The 19,823-nt window shown below is 52.0% G+C and overlaps 1 protein-coding gene across 1 annotated transcript in view; it reads right to left on the reverse strand.

The window, feature by feature from the left end:
• Positions 1-1,166: 1,166 nt before the first annotated feature.
• Positions 1,167-19,823, reverse strand: part of HS3ST6 (heparan sulfate-glucosamine 3-sulfotransferase 6) — a 31,777-nt gene continuing 13,120 nt past the window's right edge. Inside the window, exons 2-3 of the mRNA XM_025155223.3 lie at positions 8,490-12,370; positions 1,167-1,867 (exon numbers count right to left, since the gene is read on the reverse strand). Of these exons, the coding sequence (XP_025010991.1) occupies positions 11,752-12,370 (619 nt within the window). The 3' untranslated portion in view covers positions 1,167-1,867; positions 8,490-11,751. The remainder of the gene's footprint in view (positions 1,868-8,489; positions 12,371-19,823) is intronic.

Genomic DNA, 19,823 nt, shown 5'->3' on the forward strand with positions numbered 1-19,823 from the left:
CTTGGCCCTGGAGCCAGTGGCAAAGTTCCCATTACCTCTGAGAGCCAGGACTGCTTCCAGCTCCTTCCTATAGGTAATGGCGTGTCAACATTTCCATGGTATGCCTGGCTGCCCGTCAGCCAGCTAGCTAGAAAATTCCTGCATACCAACACTGACATTTTCTGTTTTCATCTACTAGGAAAAAAAAACCCAAAACCTCTCCTCAAAGCCCGTTCAGAGTGCACAGATATGAGATCTGATCAAAACAGAGCTACATCAAGAAATTTTCCCTAAAGAAAATGAACACTAGAGGTCAATCTAACAACTTGTCCCGGAAATATATATCTCTGAAATAAAATATTACAGACTTCTTCTGTATAGTGTACACCTCTCTAACTACATCCAGATTCATTGGCTTGGCAAGGCACTTCGTATCTAACAAGAGTTTGTTCTATTCTCTTGAATTTGTTCTCGTCTTGCTGTACATTAGTATTTCCTTTCCTGGAGCTTGCCTATATAATCGCTGTCCCGATTGACATGGCTTGCTAATATACTTAACTACCCGTTCATGAAACGAAAGGGGAAATTGGCACTTGTGTGTGTAAATACCAGAGGCTAAATGCATCCCTGCTGCAGCCCCACTGCAGAGGGTTATACTGGATTAGAGACAAGCACGGGGACAAAGGGGCAGCCACTGCCACATGGCCAAAAGCCCATCTAACCAGACCAGGGTCTAGTGGGTATATCCATGGCCTGAACAGTGATCCCATGGATGATGGGACGTGATGGGATGCAACAAGGCTGTGGCTTTCAGCATTCGGCTTCAGCTGCCATCTCCTAGGCATATGGATCAATTCGTGCTCTATTCACCTCATCTTACGTTCTGTGGCTGTGAACTCTCACAGACTATTTATGTTTAATACATGCAAAATTGTTTTTTCCTTTGTCATCCTTGGATGCCTAGACTTCCAATGTTGGTGAACTTCTTCCACCCTTTTCCCTGCTCTTAGTAAGAGAAATACTGCACAGCACTACCAGCCTGCTTCAGCCTCTCCATTACAGCCTTCCTTTGCAAATCCTCCATTCCCTTTTACAGGACTCCTTTCTTATCCAGACCCTGTAAGGACACCAACATAGAGTCTTCCTCCACCAGGAAAGCTAATTCAAGGCACAGAAATGAAGTCCAATGGAAGTACATATCCAGCAAAGAGCATGTTTAAGCACATTTCTCCCAGGGAGTCACCAGGACCATTCATGTGCTTCACGCCGAGCACATGTGTGAGTGCTTTGCTGAACCGCGGCCAAACACAGTTCTTCTTTATGACTGTGGGCCAGATCCTGTAGCACTGAGCAACGCCGATGAGTAACATTTATTCACACAAGCAGTCTCTGTGGAGCAGGGCTGCCAAGTCTTGGCCCTCTATGATTTTCTCTTTAGCAAGCAGCCAGAGCAGAGCTCCATATGGCAGCGCCAGCTCCTCACTCAGCAGCTTGCCTGTTGCCAGCTCCTCGGCGCAAACAGCCCAGTGAGGCAGAAATGTTCCAGCCCAACCTTTGCATTACAATTACCTTTAAAAAACTGCCAGAAAAAAAAATCCTTAAAATTCTTTCAGGGCATTACTTTGTGATGTGGCCCCATGCATGACCATGGCCGGTGATGCTCTCCTGGGCTGTTCTGAGATCTTCCTGGATGGGGGCATCTCCCAGGAATGTCCAGAGGGATCTGTTCCCAATACCCAGCTTCCTGGTGACCTGGTGCATCCCAGGGCCACCACAGACATACCAGGCTGGTAGGACAAGCATCTTGCACTCCTCTTCAGTATGGCCCTCATGTGGAGCTTAAGCTGCTGCTGCATGGACAGTTCTCTTTGATGGTCCTTTCCAGTTACTGCATGCAGAGGAGAGATTCAGGAGGGGGAGTGAGAGTGACGGAGATTGTGATATAGAGATCAATGAATCACAGAATGATTAAGGTTGGAAAAGACCTGCAAGATCAAGTTCAATTGCCAATCCATCCCTACCATGCCCTCTGACCATGTCCCTCAGTGCCACATCGCCACAGTTCTCGAACACTGCTCTTTCTGAGAAGAAACGTTTCCTAATATTCAACCTGAACCTCCCAAGTGCAACTTAAGGCTGTCACCTCTCATCTTGTCACTGGTTTCCTGGGAGAAGAGACCAATCCCCAGGTAGGCACCTTATACCCTCATGCAGTCTTTCTTGATCCAAGAAAGTCAAAATGAAGCAGAGCTGAGTGGGAAACCCTACCCCCATCTCACCAGTAGCTTGCCTCTAGAAGCTTTGTGTCTCTTGGCACCTCTCCTCTCACTTTTCTTCTTTAAAACACACCTGCTGTACCAGCCACGAGGACCCTCCAGATGCTGTGGGCACCCTGCCCAAGCCCTCCTAGTATCATTCAGTCAGTAGCAACACTAGCCAGGAACCAGCACACATCTTGTGCTTTCTCCATCCTTCACCACCCAGTTCCAAGAGGCTGGGCATGCAACTACTGGTAAAGATCTTTAACAGGGGTTAACATTTTTCAAAGGTCTCTGAAGACACCAAGCAGAGTACTGAGGAAATGGCCCTGCCAGAAATCATTGTCAGAACTCAATGGGGAGCAGGGCTCTTGCATCCCTCATCACCAGAATGTCACCATCCCTCAGTGCCATCGTCCTCCTTGTGGAAACCAAAAAGCATGGCAGCACCCAGTACGTGGTGGAACTCACCCAGGCAGGATTAGGTCAACCAAGCACTGGGCAGGATTAGGCCCCCACTGAAGCATGGGTTGGTTATGCTTATAGAACCATTCTGCATCCCTGCGCCCTTGGCCTCTCACTAGCATGTGTTATTACTGCCAAATCAATATGTGCATCTTCCTGGTAAATAATTGTGTCAGTGGGATGCTAATGGTGTGCAGTGCTCATGGTGTCAAGACTTTTTTTTTTTTTGTCAGCAAAGCTAAGTCATTCATTTTTCCCCCCCTTCCCCTCTTGCCAAGCCTTCCCAAGTGCACAAAATGGGCTCCAGACCCACCTCCTACAAGGAAATGAGAACCAGCCTCAGAGGATCACCCAGCAAGAAGCCTCTGTTCGGAGATCTGACGCCTCTTCAAAGCCGGGGGAGCAAATCTGCTCCTACCTCCACTGATTTATGGAGAACGTCTGCGTCACTGATGCAAGGGAAATGCTTAAACACTACCAGAGGGAAGGGGAACGAAGCACTCACCGCATGCGCTGAGAGCTGTGCTGCATAACCCCACGCTATTTATTATACTTTGCTTTGATATAATTAGAGCTATATTACATTCTGAAGGCAAACAAACAGCTCAGTGATGGTGCACATGCTGCTGGATTATATGCCCCCTAGCAAAATAAACTCTGGTGTGCCACAGCTGGGACCATCCGATGGCAGTGGGACATGCTAAAGGCCACTCTCAAACTGCACATGGCAGCAGGCAGCCCAGGAGTATGTCCCCATGGTGTGGGAGGACTTGAGAAGAGCAGGTGGCTGTCTCATGCCCCATATTGCCTGTGCCAGAGGCAGGGGAAGAGCCCTGCTGGGTGTAAAGGCAGAACCAGAAGGGTTTGGTTAAACAGGGCAGAGCCCCGCAGCACCGTGTGGAGCTGCTCCTCCTTCCTTCCCTGCCACACTGAGAGATTTGGGGTATAAATTGTTCTATCTGTTTGGTTTTGATTTCTGCTGATGCCCCAGTATTATTTACGCTCTTGAAATACAGCATTGTGCACCAGGATAGTGTTGTGTTCATGAAATACAGCCCCCTGCCTATCCTATTTATTGATCGGAGCAGTAAATAATTCCAATGAGCACAACTCAACCAAAGGGGCAGCAGACGTGGCTGAAGGCTGCCCATATGCCAGGGCTGGCAATACCACACCAGCAATGCTGGGCCATGGAGCAGCTCCTAAAGTGCTCTTCTTCATGCAAAGCAGAGCCAAAAGAGCCAGCACAGCCTGCAGGTGGTTGACAGTGGCAGCTGTGCCCTGGGCTGGCACAAGGCTTCTGGTGCTACAGGAACATCCAAGGGGATGTGTGCCAACATAGGACACGCTGCAACGCACCCAGTTGGTGTCAGAAGGGCAGCAACAACCAAAAGGCAAAGGCCAGGCCCTGCCCAAGGGACATGCAGCCACTGGGAGCTGGTTCCTACAGCACCACACACTCCAGAGGAGCCCGGAGCCCACTGCTAGAAACGAAAACACACTACAAGGATTTTTTTTTTTCAAGTTTGATTTGACCTCACTTGGGGAGGAGAGGAAAGCAGTACATAACAGCCCTGTGTATAAAAGCAGTTGCTTTATTAGCATAGTTAATGCCTGTGGAATTTACTATGTGTCAAAATTCTTGCACTTTTTCCAAGGGAAAAGCAACAGGAGAATCTGCATAATGCTGTCCATGCAGAACTGCATCTCTAGGCTGTCCCAAGTATTTCCTTGGGAGTCCTCTCTGCCCTGAAGCAAGAAAAGGGACCCAGGAAAGCCAATTGCTTGGCTGTGTAGACTGAGTGTTGCTATACTGGGAATCATTTGTCTTGGCTTAAAGGTGGAGCAACACCATCCTCAAGGAAAAGAGCTTAACAACCTTGTAGGAAGATCTGAAACAGATCTGGACCTGGTCTCAATCATGCAGCTGCCATGAACCAAGTGGGGTTGATTTATGTCAGCAAGAAAGCAGTTCCCTAGGCTCAAATCTATGCCCAGCCCTTCTGCTGCCAGAGCTGCCTGTCCTGTGCTGGGCAGAGCTTATTCTGCTGATGCCATCTCCCCCAGGAGCCACCACAGAGCTGAGTACAGAGAGATGGCGATGGGGACACTGCAAGGCTGTCAGCTCTTGCTATGCTCATCCCAGTTCATCTCAGGGCAGCATCTGCAAGCAGAGTGGCACAGCACAAAACAAGAAGCTGCTTTCATCAGCTCTGCTAACGCTCACCCTGGGATGAGCACAACACCTGGGCAGCCTCTCAGCAGGGCTGGCTCCTTTCCATTTATCTGGTTGCTATTCCCAAAGGGGAGCAGGGAGCACCCAGCCCTCCACACCTGGCAGCATCACATCCTTTCAGTACCCAGCACTGCCCAATGCCACTCCATCTAGCCACGTCCCTGCTTGGTGTATGTAGACAGCAGCACAAAAGCTCTTTGCCTTCCTGGGGTCCCCCCAAATGTCTCCTCTTGCTCCATGGATAGAGGCAGACAGCAGCAGACACAAAATGACCCCATTTCCCAAGCAGTCCCCAAACAGCATCTGCCCATTTCCACAGCTGAGAAACATTCCACAGCCCCAAGGAGCTGCAACAACCTCAACCCAAAGCCCCCAACCTGCTTCTAAGGCTGTCCTGCTGCTGGGGACATCCCTGTGCACCCATTGTGCTCCACGGCCCTGCAGACAGCACTGGGAGCTGCTTCACCTTGGCTCCATCCCCATGCAAGTGCTGTTTGCCAAGCTCAGAGTTGGAGCTAGTGATAGACTTCTGTGCTTTGGCTCAAAGATTCTGAAAACAAGAGCTTTAATCATTACTTGCTTTCATGCACCGAGAGCCAAAATTGTCTTGTTAAATACAGTAAGTGATCAGTGCTCACAGTAAAGAACATTTCAATGACGGCTTGTGTGGGTAATTATTTCAGGCTTGCCTTTCCTCCCCTCTTGAGAAAAATGACGGAATGTGGAAATTATAGCACAGCCTCCCCAGACCCCTGAGCCTGCTCTGCTGTTTGCAGGCACTTGCCCTGGGGCAGCTGGAGCAATGTCTGTGCCTGGTTGGGTGCATGCCTACTTGCTGCAACATTGCTGAGCACAGGAATCATCCCTGGGCAGCTGGCACCAGTATCATATCCCCTGCCACAAGAGTGGCCATTGCCTCAGATGGGTCTAAATGATCCCAGTTTCTGCAGAAGCTGCATTAAAGATATTTGCATGCTCCCAACCCTTTCTACCCATGCCCCAGCACTATTTTGCTGCCCCGTTTGCAGGAAGACATAGGGATGACAGGCATGGGGACACGTCACTGGAGCAAAGCCAGCAGGAAGGGAGTTACTCCCAAGCAGCATTGCTTCTAAACCACTCCAATATGGCAAGGCAATGGCAACCAGCTGGGAAAGCATTTTAAAGACCCTTAATTAAAGGCTGACTGTTGCACAAGCCCCTTTCCCATCCCTACCAGGAGCGTTTCCCAGTTCTCAGCCCCTGTATCCCTTCCACTTTCCCCCAGTGTTTCCTGGCAGCACGCTGGGGCTGCTCCTGGCGATCAGCCCTTGTGGGCAATGGAAGTTTGCATGCACAGCAAAAAGGAGAAAAAGTGAAATATTCTCTGTTGATTTTCCAGCATGGATGGAGGCAGCACTGCTGGTGCATGTGCCAACGTGGCTGCTCCAACACCTGCCTGGGTGCTGGGAACAACTCCTTCATCTCCTTGCTGCAGTCTGCACTCCACTGCAATACATCAGGAGCATTGGGACTGCATCAGGCCCCCCAGCACCACTGCTTGCCTCTAACCCTGGTCCTGCACTCAGTTGCAGGGTTGCTTGGTGCCCAGGCACAAGGTAACTCTAATGGCTGCAGCTCCACACTCCTTCCCCTGCTCCACGGGTCCCAGACAGTGGCACTGCCCCATCCCATGTCCATGGGAAGTGATGGGGACACACTTGGGGCTCCCCTCCTGCCAGGGGACAGCCTGCCAGAAGGTCCGCCACTTATTCTTCCTATTGAAGTATTTTGATGGATGATATGAGGGCTTGTTCCATTCACCAAACAGCAATGCTGTTGTGCTGCTGCGTGGGGGGAGGGGGGAGGAGGGAGGACTGTGCAGCCTATGCGGAAGCACCATGCAGGCATGACACGGCCCCTGCAGGAAAAGGGAAACCACAAGGTGGGGGACTGTCATCTTCCAGACCACATTTGGCACCAGCCCAGTGGGACAGAGCCCTGAGCAGGCTGCAGGATGAATAGGGTGACCAGAACATGTCCAACTGCCCTGAATCATAGAAAGGTTTGAGTTGGAAGGAACCTCTAAAGGCCGTCTGGTCCCACTCCCTGCACTGAGCAGGGACACCCACAGCTCCATCAGTGCTCAGAGCCCCATCCAGCCTGACTGTGGGTGTGTGCAGGGATAGGGCACCACCACCTCTCTGGGCACCCTGTGCCACTGCCTCTCTGCCCTTAGGGACTGGCACCACTCCCCATGGGGAGAGATGGCTATTGGGATGCACAGGCAAGCCTTTAGGTCTGAACAGAAGAACAGCTTGCATTTTCAAAATGGCCCAAAGATTACTTCTTTTGCACCAAGAAATGCAAATAAACTCAGTCAAGCAGTCCCACCACTGGCACAGCACTGATGCCAGCTCTACAGCAGCCTTCTCTGGCAGCAGGGCCCAGACACTCATGGTGGGGACATGCCAGCAGTATACCCCATCCCAGTTTGAACAGGAACAGCTCCCAGCAGGTTGCTCCCAGATAAATCATTTGGTTAATTATTTCAGTAAGTAACAACTTTCCTAAAAGCATCTCGCTGCCTGTTCACAGACTTCCAGAGGGGCCAAATACAAAGGATGCATTTGTCTCACCCTAATTCCAATTAAAGCAGTGAATAACCAAACCCACAATCAGGGCACAGATTGAACCGCAGCAGCCCAGCTCCCTTTGGGCTGGAAGTGAGTGCCACACTCTCCATGTCCTGCACACAGCCATGATGTTTGCACCTGACAGTGTTTATGCCCCACATGCGACCCAGGCTGTGTTCTGCACTACTTGGAAGCCACCAACAGGCACGTGGTTGCAATTAGAGCAACCTCAGCGTGGGCATTTTCTCATCTATTGGGGAATATGGCATGAATTTATTTTGTGTATTGAGATTACATCAAGATTGGAAGCAGAGAAGAGGCTGGGTGGGGGATGGCAACCTGGGGTGCTGTTGGGCTGAGCACTGCAAAGTGATGCATGTCTCCCCCAGGGGCTGCCCCATGTGCCAACTGGACACTGCAGTACATCCCATAGCACGCAGCATCGCAGCCCAATGCATCCCTGAGTGCAGGAGGAAGTAGAACTTGCTGCCCACTCCCACCATAGGAGCACAAATCCACCCCCACAAGGCATAGGTACCACCTGAGCCCTGCCAGTACAGCATAGCCCCCAAACCATACATTCAGCTGAGCTGCCCGAGTCTTCCCTGCTTCACCTTCACTTGCCTTTGAGCTCTGGTGGATTCCAAACCCCATCACTCTGCCATCACAGAGATGCACCTGCAGCCCCAGGGCTGAGCACTCCAACACCAAAGAAGCAGCAGCATCACACCACAGGACAGGTCTCCTGGAGACCTCAAGCGCCAATATGGGAAACCTCTAAGATTTGCTCTAAGCACTGTGAGATGTTCCCTGAACACCTCTGTGAGCAACCACACTGCCCCATTCCCAAACATTGCTGGGACTCTACAAAAACACTTACAGTGCAAAGGACAGCCAAAAGACAAACAGTGTCCCTGGCTGCAGCTTCCTCCTTACCTGCCAGATCCTGCCCCAATCCAGGACACCACCTACACAGCTGGGCCAGGTCCTGCAACAATGAGCCAGACCCACAGATCTCCTGCATTTATCACCTCCAGGTGCACCATGGCCTCGCAGCATGAGCCCCACCTGGGAACAGGGCATGGGGCTGGTGCAGCAGGCAGGGAATGGGGCACGTCCCTGTCGAAGGTTATAAAACATGCTCCCAAGGCACTTCAAAATTAGAAGAGTAATCGCAAATAGCTGCTCTGCTGCACCTCCAGACCTTCACAATAATTGGAAACTTTTAATTACTTTCTTGTGGATTTTTTTTTTCCTTGTCCATCCTTCTAGGTTTGGTATAAAAGAAGAATGAATAAATAACAATTTTGAAAGGCTATTGCAGTGCTGCTCTTCCTGGCTCACGTAGCAGCTGGGAGAGTGGGAGCACCAGGGCACAGGAACAGCTACACTTTGGATAGTTAACTTCAAAAACAAAAATTGAGTTAGAAATGGAAACAAAAACTTCTGGGAACAAAACTTCTTTCCACGCTTGGCAGCAGAGATTTTCTTGTGTGGATTTCCATCCCCCTCTTGCTCTGGCAGTTCCCCCAGCTAAAATCCACTGGGACCTGGGGCTCAAAGGCACCGGGAGCTTTGCATCCTCCTCCCAGCAGATGTGGACACAGAGCTGAGGAGTGCCTTTGCCCCAGCACTGCCACCCGGAGGAAAACACCACCCTGCAGGCTTCTGGATTTTTAGCATTCTGAGATAGATGCAAAGAAGGAAAAAAGTCATAAAAATACCTACGTGGGGCTATTTCCCCCGGCCCCACCAGCAGCTCCCCACAGCCTCCAGGCTGAGTCCATGGGCTAGTACTGGTGCAGAAAACACAGCAATGGGAGGAAACCAACTGCTGACTTCCCTACACCTCACCCAGCCCAGTGCAGACTCCCCAGCTTGGTTTCCACCAGTGACCACTAACTGCCCCGATAGCAAACAGCGCTCTGCAGACCCCCAGCTTAAGGCTTAGGCTGTGCACATGTGGAAGGGCCACTATGTAACAACACTGGGTCTTCAAACTTGTCCTTGTGCCGGACCTACAGCCTCAGCGTGTCCACCAACACCTTGTGCCATGGATGGCACCCGTCTCCTGAGATGATGCTGCCTTCAAGCACATCGTGGTGGGGAAGCTGCTTGATGGCCACATTGAATCCCAAGCACTCATAGGGGCTATTCCATCCCAGGCACCTTCGCCCTGCCCATCCAAGGCCGCTTTTCTGGTCCCGATGCAACGAAGTGCGGCTTCACCTGGGCAGACCCACAAGTGGCTCCTCTCGGAGGCAATGAATACAAATACTTGACCTCGTGAGCCGTGGGGCAGCAATTAGTTTAAGCAGGGGGTTTGTGTAACACTTCAAAAGTCTTAATCCGTGCGGTCAGCCCTGGCACGGTATTTGCCAGAACCTATTGAGTAGTCTTAATGAGTCTGCAAAGCAAGCTTTCAATACATTTTGGGTCGCTTCAGATGCTTTAAATGGCATAGTCTATATGGTATTGTGCGGCTTTAGAAAGGCCTGGGCTCTAAAAAAGTATGGTTCCCTTTCACAGGGCAGACAGACCCCATCCTTGGAGCCGGGACCCTGAGAGTTTTGCATATCAATACGGCTTGGGCTGAATGCAGTCACTCAGCTGGGAAATAGGATCACTATCAGCGTTTCCAGGCTTTCACAGGCACTTGGGAAACTTTAAAGCTCTTGGCGGAGAATAATTTGGTCGAATGTCGTGGCTGAAAACAAAACCGCGAGCAGCGGAGCACGGTCCATCGCGCAGCTCTGAGTGCCACCACAGCAGCACCAGCCCCATTTCATCTCCTCTTTCCAGTCCACTAAAAAAGCCCCGATTCCTCCTATGGCCTTAAACCCATGAGGCTCACGCATTGCACTCAGCTCATGGATGCTCACAAGGATGGACACACAGCCAGGACAGCCAGTGGCGTCTACGGGAACAGGTAGATTGCGTTGAGCTCCCACATCATGTTAGTCCTGCTCGTGTCACTTGTCCCAGCATCAACTAGATGAGCCCAAGTGCCAACATGCCAACTGCCAGCCCCAGCTCCACACATTGGTACAGAAAATGTGTCTCCTGGAGGGGACACAGAGGATGTCCCAGCAGCCAGAACAAGAGAGTGGGGAGAGCTGAGTGGGGCAAAGGAAAAAGTACTGGTGTAAAAGAGTGAAGAAAGGTCCTCTGCCTTCTGTGCATTACAGGACAAATAGTACCCACCAAATCCATCACCCTCAGGACAAGTGGTACCCATCACATCCATCACCTCCAGGACAGGTGGTACCCACCCATCCGTCACGCTGCACAGCAGTGTTGCTGAGCAGTTTGACAGCATGCGTGGTAGAATGGTCAGAGCTGGGATGCACTGTAATGGAAGAAACCACAGCCAAAGCACATTTGCAAACAATGCAATGCCCCAGGGCCCTTGAAAACACATAATTAGCTCATTAAAAAGACAAATGCAAATCACTAATAAGATATTAAAGGTTAATTAAATGTTTCCCCATCTTTAATTAAGGAAAAAGTAGTTAATTCAGATTAAACTAATTTCTGCAGCCTCCCATGATGGCTCTCTATGGCTGCAGATGTGAGGATCTATTGATATGACTGAACCCAAAGGTCAGAGACTGGGGCTTTTGTTTGCTCTGTTTGGGTGAATTTGGGGAAGCTGGGATTTCTATCCTAAGGGTGAGAAATGCCCTGCTTCATCATCTGGGTTACTCAGAGAACACAGGAAGGTATGTGATATGCAGCTCCCTCTCCCTATCCCCAGACCCAGCACTTATTCCAAACCACCACCATCAATCGTTTTTCTTAATGAGGAAATTCCTTCAGATGATTCCCAGCCTGCACAAAACGCCCCGTGCTCTGGGTTTGCTGCCTGGCCAGCTGCAGCCAATGCCTGCCCCCAGTGCAGACATTTGCCTGAATGAAGACCCAGCGTGGGCATCACGGGGCCAGGCAGGCTCCCAGCACTCGTGTTGGGTCACACGCAATCACACCGTGCACTTGTCACCAGCATGGCCATGGTTAATACAGATCAGCAAGATGTATATGGAAGAATATTTAATCTGGTCGGGGGAGGAAGGGGAGGGAGGGGTCATCTGTGGTTTTATTTCTTAAATATTTCTCTCTACTCCGGAAGGGTCCGTTTCTTGCCGGAAAAAGTCCGATATAAATTAGAACAGAGGGAGGAGGCTGCCGGTGGCCCCGTTCAGTCCCAGCCAAAGTCCTGCCCCGTCATCTGGTAAAACTTCATGTTGAAGGGTCTGTAGAACTCCTGCAGGCGCTGTACCACCTGCCCCTCGATCTTGGGGTGCGGCCGCCCCTTGGACTTGCCCAGGCAGCGGGGCTTGCTGCTGCCCTCCGGCTTCTTCAGGCAGGGAAAGCCCTTTGTCTGGTTGAAATAGAAATGTTTGTCCGTCACCACCCTCTTGAGACCCAGGAAGTCCTGGACGCGGCCCATCTCCCCAGCCGGGTCACTGACCAGCCTCTCCCCACTAACAAAGAGGAATTTGGAGAGTGGGAAGTACTGCAGCCAGTTGTCTAGGTGCTTGGCGTAGATCCCGATCCTGACTGCGCTCCAGCTTGTGTCGATCAGTCCCGTGCTGATGTTTTTGAAGGCCAAGTCCTGGAAGCTGGGGATGGTGGGGTTTTTGGAAAGCGTCTGCGTGTAGTCCGAGATGGCGCGGGTGACGGGGTTGCGCACCACCACGATCAGCTTGGTGTCCCGCGACATGTTGTAGATGCGCCGCGGAGCCTCCTTGGTGACAAAGTAGCTGGGGGTCTTCTCCATCGTGATCTGCCCTTCTAGCGTCCGTGGCATCAAGCTCCTGGGAAGAGAACGCAACACGGTCAGGGCTGGTGGATGTGACCTTAATCATACTCCATTGGTCCCCGCCTCACCTTCTCAGAGCCTGGCGCAGCCTCAGTCCCCAGCCCTGGTCACGGGGACAGACAGGCATTAATTACTGGAGAAGTTACCCAGGCATGTCACCCTTTGGGCTGAGAGAGCTGGGGCTGGGTTGGGAAGGGACTGGGACATGGTGCCCCTGCACCAGGATGGGCACCTTCCTAAGTCTCCCATGTCTCCTTCTGCCTGGGGCTGAGCATGTCCCTTCCAGCCATCTTGGTGAGGAAGGAGGATGGGATGGGAAGGGATGGGGTGGGATGGGATGGGACGGGATGCTTTCAGAGATTGGCTTAGTACTGTGGGAAATGACTGAACCACTCCAGTAGGTTCTCTGAAACAAGAACTATGTGTCCACCTACACATACAGATACATGATCACAGTCATTGCTCCCACCCAGCATCATTCCTAGCAGAGTACAAACCCTGCAGGTGTGTGCTATTTTATAGATGGAAATCAACATAGTGTGCACTGTGTGAGTGTTGGAATGCCTCCGGCACACCCACATCCACCTCCTGACACTGAGCCACCCAGTCCTGAATGCCAACCACGGCCAGGAGTAATGGAATGATGTCCTGTGGGCACAATGGGGCTAGCATTGCCCTGGGGGCGCCAATGGCTCAGTCCTGGCCATGCTGTCGGCACGCCAGGGCTCTGCCCAGCAGCATCTGTTCCTTATGTAATGGGAAAAGGCTTGAGGTTTTGGTTTTTTATTCCTCTGGACGCAGGAAAGAACACTTTATTAAAAGCATTTGTGAGCAACACTGGGCCCCACATTACTCCCTCCCCCAAATGAGAGGCAAAGCCACTTGTGGCTGTATTTTGTTGGCTTTGTTTGGACAGCGACAGCACTCACAGAACCACTTCTTATCCCCAGCCCCCCCAGCAGCAGCAGGCACAGCTGGCACAGCTGGATGGAGAGGCTCCTGGCAGCAGGTTGTCACATCTCCTGTACTTGTAACCCCAAATGCATCCCTAAGGCAACCCCACGATGCCACTTCTCAGCTCACTGGGGAATGATGGGGATAGACACCTCCAGCACAGCTCCTGCCCATCCCCATCCCCTGCATGTCCCTGAGCCCACACTGACCAGTCCTCCCCTGTGGGGATGCAGAGCTGCTCCCAGCACTTCCCTGGGATGCCTCTCAGCACATGTGGGACCTAAATCAGACCCTGTCCTCAATGTACAACAAAATGTTCATTGCACAACATTTGGGATGACATCATCCAAGCTCCTGGAGAGCCAAAGCTGAAATTCTGCTTCTCTTGGTCTGCTCTCCACAAACTGGTGTTGCTTTGACCCAAGCTGAGGTTCTGCTGAGCTTTCACCTGGATGACCGCAGAAAAGTCAAAGGAAGGCAAGCTTTTGAGAAAAAAACCACTAAATCATTTAAAGCCACCAGATTTTCAGTGCCAACACATGCCACCCCATCTGCAACTCAAGGACTAGGGTTATTTCTAGGAAAAAAAATACAACCCTGTACAGAGCTCTCAGTGCACATTGAGGCACCAAGTACACTGAAAAACGATGGGCACCTGGGTCCACCCTGCCCTGACATGGTGACCATGAGGAATGATGCCATTCTGGATGCCCCAAGCCAAGCTCGCATGGAAGTATCTTCCAAAAGCTGTTTTATACCCTATCTGTGGGGTGACTGACACCCAGAACTGCCAGAGCCCACACACATCCTGCCATCCATGGTTGCATGCATGCAGGAGCAGTCCCAGCTGTAATTAGAGCCAGCCACACTCCAGTGCAAAAGCACTGGAAGCTTTAATTGAATTTACAGCTAATTCTTACTGACCTTAAGAGAACACATCCAGTATGCCAAGCACTGCCCCACAGGTACACGTCATAGAATCACAGAATCATTAAGGTTGGAAAAGATGTCTAAGGTCTGCAAGCCCAACCCCAACCCACCCCCCCCATGCCCACTAACCATCTCCCCAGGCGCCACACATCCACAGTTCTTGAGCACCTCGAGGGACACTGTGACAAGGGAGCACCCAGCAGCCTTTGAGGAATTCATATTTCAAGAAAGACTGCATGCCCAGAAGGTGGGATTTTAAGCTGATGATGAGTGCTGCCGGACACCCCTGGGCCCACCCTCCTATAGGCAGTGGGAAATGGCAGATTAAGGCTATGCTCCCAGGGGCCCTCACGATGATTAATTACCTCCTCTGTTGAGGTAGCAAGGAGCAATGAATTACAACCCTGATAAAAACGCAGAAAGCTGCTTTAAACACAGATTAACAGCCAGAGCGAGCAGGTAATCAGAGCAGACTTCAAAAACCAGGGTTAATTGGTTCAGGATTCCTGGGCTCTGCGATTGGTTTGCTGGAGACGGAGGAGAATCCGTGCTGGGATGGGTTGAGTGTAACATAACGGATGGGCCTGCATGGAGATAAAGGAGGCTCCAGCCCAGAGCTCCCACGGGCGATGCCGGCAGTGTCCTCCCAGGGCCCAGCCTGTGCCAGGCACACGCACCATGGCGCCGGACCCAATAATGTACAGTGTTGGTGATGGGAGCAGACAAACCACGTTCTGTGTTATCACCAGCACTAGAAAGGGAAAAAGGGGTAAAACCACACCTGGAAAAGGGGAAAAAACAACCCCGTTATTACTGTTACATGACCGGTGGCATAAGCCAGTGACAAAAGCAAGTGAAAGGCACAGGGATTTTTGCAGAGCTGACATGGCCGGGAGGTTGGTGCAGCACCGAAGACGCTTTCAAGACACTCAGCCACAAAGGGCAATAGTGATTTCAGGGACTAACCCAGCAAGACCCACAGAATGGTGTCACATTCCCATCCCAGTGTGGGCATGGAGCTGCGTCCGGCACAGTGACACCAGATCTCCCTGATGGCACACTGACAGCCCCAAGGCTCAATGGGGGCCGGGACCTTTTTGTGCAGATGTAAAACAGTTTGGAACCAGAGACGGGAAAGAGGGCTGGGGCAGATCTCTGCAGATTTCTCCTCTCCGGTACCACCCGGATCTACATATGAATCACACCAAGGCTTATCTCACCCTGCGGGGACAAGGAGGCCTTTGTGACAGCAGCAGCAGCTATGAAGTTGTTAAACTGGAACCGGAGAGGAATACTTTCAGATAGCGGAGATAGCAGCACCTCTGCTAGGAAACGGGGCCAGAAGGCAGCGAGGGGACGGGACATTGGATACGGACCCAACCGTGCATCCCTGAGCGCAGAGCTGCAGCAGCACCGTGGCTAAAGGGCATGGATGGAGACAGCTACTCTGTCCCCAAAGTGGCGTGGGGGACACGAGCAGAAAACCACAACCCCAGTCCCCTCCATCACCTCCTCCTGGAGCATCTGTTGAACCCCAGCAAACCGCCCGGGAGCAAATTAGGGCCGCGGTCTCTTTGGCTGCTCATTACCGTGCCATCCCCTCGCCGTCCCCTTCGCCCCTTGTCACCCTCAGTGCACACTGAGCCCCGCGGCGCTTTCCCTCCCTGCCTGCTCCATTATTTTTTGATTCTTTCACTGATTCAAAAATGTGCAAATGAGGCCACAGCTTCCCAATCAGGCCCGGCCATGAGCTAATTGGCTTTAAGCAGGGAAACCTGAATATGGTAATGGAGGCGGTAACAAGGCCAGGATGTGCCTGGAAGGGGAGCCAAGCCCTCATCTCAGCGACCAAAGCCATGTCAATTAACAACAAGGGAGATAATTTATTAATGCTCCTTTGCACCCCCACGCCCTTTGCACATAATTACAGTTTGATACATGAAGCAGCCTGGAGGTTTGCCCCGCTCCCAGCTGCAGGGAGCAGCCCCCAGCATCCGCAGTGCCCCCAGACCTCTCCCAGCCCTGGGATGGGGTCTCTGCTGGGGCTTCACCCCGGGCCAGGCACCAGGAGGGGCTCAGTTCAGGGCCAGGAGGTGGGGAATGTTGGGTTTGGCTTCCCAACCTATTGAGCATCATATTCTAGGGGATGTGGAGTGATGGAAAGGGGAGAAGCTGGAGGCAAAATTAGCATTTCTAATGAAGTGGCTGCTTTTACGCGTCACCCGACACCCGGTTATTCATCCCCGATAAGAACCGTGCCATTTGGAAAACCATTTTGGGAACCAAAGTCATTATTGTAGTCTACAGAGCCACCCAGCCCACTGTACACCCCAAATCCTGATGGTTAGCAGAGAAAAGGGATGTTCCCCCACCACCATGGCACAGCTGCAGCCCCTGCATCCTTTGCTTCAAGCCCATGCTCATGTCTATGGCCAGAGATCTCAGTTACGGGCAGCTCAAGGCCCTGAAGGTTTGTGAGTGATTGTGGTGTTCTTCCATGGTTATTCCAATGGGGTCATTAAGGCCGAAGAGTTACTGATGAATCCACCCAAGGCATACCATTATGGAGAGCAGAAAGCAGAGACAATGGGAGCACAGTGCTGGAGAAAGGGGCTGCTCAGTGCAGCGGTGCTGCATGGGTGCCCTGGAACACATACACCAGCTTGCACATGCACACGTACCTGCACATATGCACCAGGGAGGCTTGGTACAGAGAAATAAGGCTGGAACTTCAAGAGCTTGTGGTGCTGCTGGGGCTCTGCTCTGTGCACCCGTTTCTATTTGCAAGCCAGGTTGGGCACAATTGGTGTAACAAGGTCACGCCACCCCTCTGCTTTCACCAGGTGTGGGAGGGTCCCGGTTGGCAGCGCAGGGCTCTTGGCCAAGCACAAAGCCATGCCTGGGGCCTCTGCTCACCTTAGAGGTCATTGCCCAGGGCTGCAGAGCTATGGCACCCCCAGAGCCCACAGTGACAGCTGCTACCTCCAGAGCCCGCCCAGGGGCAATGTAATGGATGGGCACTGCAGAGTAAAGAGGGGAAACAATTCCAACAGATGGTGCCACATGGGGACACTGATGAGCCACCTCGGGCAGTGTCACAGTGAATACCACAACTGGAGAAGCGCAGTGCTTCACCTGCAGTGAGCAAAGATGCCCTTTGATCGGCCACTGGCATTAAAGCAGCTGAGCCCGGATTTACAGTTGAGAAAAGAAACGGGACCATGAATCCTCAAAAAAGCCCATAAGGAGCAGGCAGGTAGCATTGGTGCCAAGCAGGATCTGAGCAGCCTGGGCAGGACGCAGCTTTGCCATCCCTCAGTAACGAAGCACAGCAATTACAGCCCTGCTTGGCTGCTGCTCCCCAGTGCCCCTTTGATTCCCAGCCCGGGGCGCAGGGACAGCCTGCAGCAGGTGTCCTGCCTGCCACGCGGGTCAGCAGAGGGCTCTGATCTCCAAATGACCCTTCCCGCAGTGAATACGTCCCCGCGCCCAAACAGCTTGCAGATGAAGGAGCAACAGACTGGAGATGATTTATTCAGGAATTAAAGGTTCAGTACCCCTTTTAAAGGCTGAGCCTCGCCGCTGTCAGCCTTCATTGCACACAATTAAAGGGGTTAGCTGCCCGGCCCCGCTGCGGCCCTCCTCCCTTGCAGGGGAATGAAATATAACAAAACCAACCCCTCCACGCGCCCCACTTTGGGGCACGACTGAAGGATCTGCAAACTCGCTAACGGCACAAAATGATGCTCTCGCTCAGTTTCCTGCCACGGATGGGGAGCACAGAGCTCAGGTGTGGGCTTTCCCCCATCTTACATGGTGTTATCCCAGCGCCGAGCTCAGTACAGCACCAATGCCGTCGGGCGCTCAGCACCAGCCCCAAGCGTGGCCACAGGCAAGCTCACCCCAGGCTGAGATCAGCCCTGTGGGAAGAGATGGGGTAAAACAGGGCACTGCCTGCATTATTTTTTTCCCTTCAGAGTTCTGAGAGTTGACCCAAGTGGGGAAGCACCACTCTTGGGTACAAGCAGCAGGAGTTCAATGAAAAGCTTCCTTCCTTTGATAGCAGAAAAGGAAGAAACCTGCTGCCTGCGGCGGGGCTGGTAATCTTTGCGCAGCAGTAAATCTTGCTGCCACCACAGCAGAGGGTAATCCAGCAGATTGCTGCACCTTTCAGCAGAATCAGCTGCTTAAAAGTGATTTCTCCAAACCATGCATCTCATCTTTTGTGGCCACCGAGGACGCCTGACATTTACGACTGCAAATAAAAGAAATACATCTACGGTATTTTTGACTGAACCCCCTCCTGCAGCACTGAGCTGACCCTTCTTGGCTTCTTACGTAGTCTGAGAAGAGCACAGGAGGTAAATAAAAAAAACCAAATCTCGTTTATCTGAGCCTTAAGGTTGCAGGGCTCCTGTCTCCCACATGAAGCCTGCTCGTGCTCCGGCTCCTGCCAGGAAACCTCCAGCAGAAATGGGAATTTCTGCCAAAACGGTGCTCCTGAGCAGGTGAAAGGAAGCGTGCACGGAGCCCCACTGAGCTGCTGCAAGGGCCAAACCCTCAAAATCCATCCCACTGCAGTGCAGGGACATGGTCCCAGTACTGCCACAGGTGTGGGAGTGCGGGAGGGAGGAAGAAAGGAGGAATTCACGTGTGTGCCAGAGAGAGACCCCCAAGTGGCCGCTGTGCCGCCAGCTGCTTGGTTTGATCCGCATGTGCTGACGAGGCACTGGGACAATTCCCCAGAGCTGTGAATCAATGAGCTTCGCCTTCACGTTTATTTGATCTCAGCATGGGGCTGCCCAGCGTCCTGCAGGCTCAGGTGGGCACTGGGAAGGATGGGTAGAAGTTGATTCTAAGGGCAGTGAGGAATGGCACAGGGTGCCCAGAGAGGTGGCGGTGCCCCCATCCCTGCACACACCCACAGTCAGGCTGGACGGGGCTCTGAGCACTGATGGAGCTGTGGGTGTCCCTGCTCAGTGCAGGGAGTGGGACCAGACGGCCTTTAGAGGTCCCTTCCAACTCCAACTGCTCTGTGATTCTCTGAAATCACCAAATCCATGTTAGAATGCAATGAACGCATTGCAGAGTGACTGTGTGACCTTGTGGTCTGATACAGACAGAAACAGCCACGGTACCCCTGTTATCTGCCCCTGTTATCCACCCCTGCTACCTGCATCCCCTTTATCTGTATCCCCCCTTATCTGCATCCCCCTTATCAGGGAGCAGCGAGGCAGTGCGGTCGGATGTTTTCCTCAGACTGAAACCACTCTGTGAAACATGAGTGGGGTCCAGAGGTGGGATAGCTAATCTGGTGCAGAAGATCTGTCAGATTTGGCTGAGGGACAAAGCTGCCTTTATTTAGTTTATAACTCAGAGGGTGGAGTGGGGAAGGCAAAAGAAAAACCCAAAAAAGACCAAAAAAAAAAAAAGAAAAGGAAGACAAAACAAGACCAGCACTGCTCAAAGCTACAAGTTCAAGCTAACCACGAGCCCTTCTCAAATGCATCCAGAACTGTCTCCTTTCTACCTAAGAAAGCATCCATCAGTCCTCACCCATGGAC

The sequence above is a fragment of the Gallus gallus genome, chromosome 14 (genome assembly GCF_016699485.2).
Source record: "Gallus gallus isolate bGalGal1 chromosome 14, bGalGal1.mat.broiler.GRCg7b, whole genome shotgun sequence".
In the NCBI taxonomy this organism is placed as follows: Eukaryota; Metazoa; Chordata; class Aves; order Galliformes; family Phasianidae; genus Gallus; species Gallus gallus.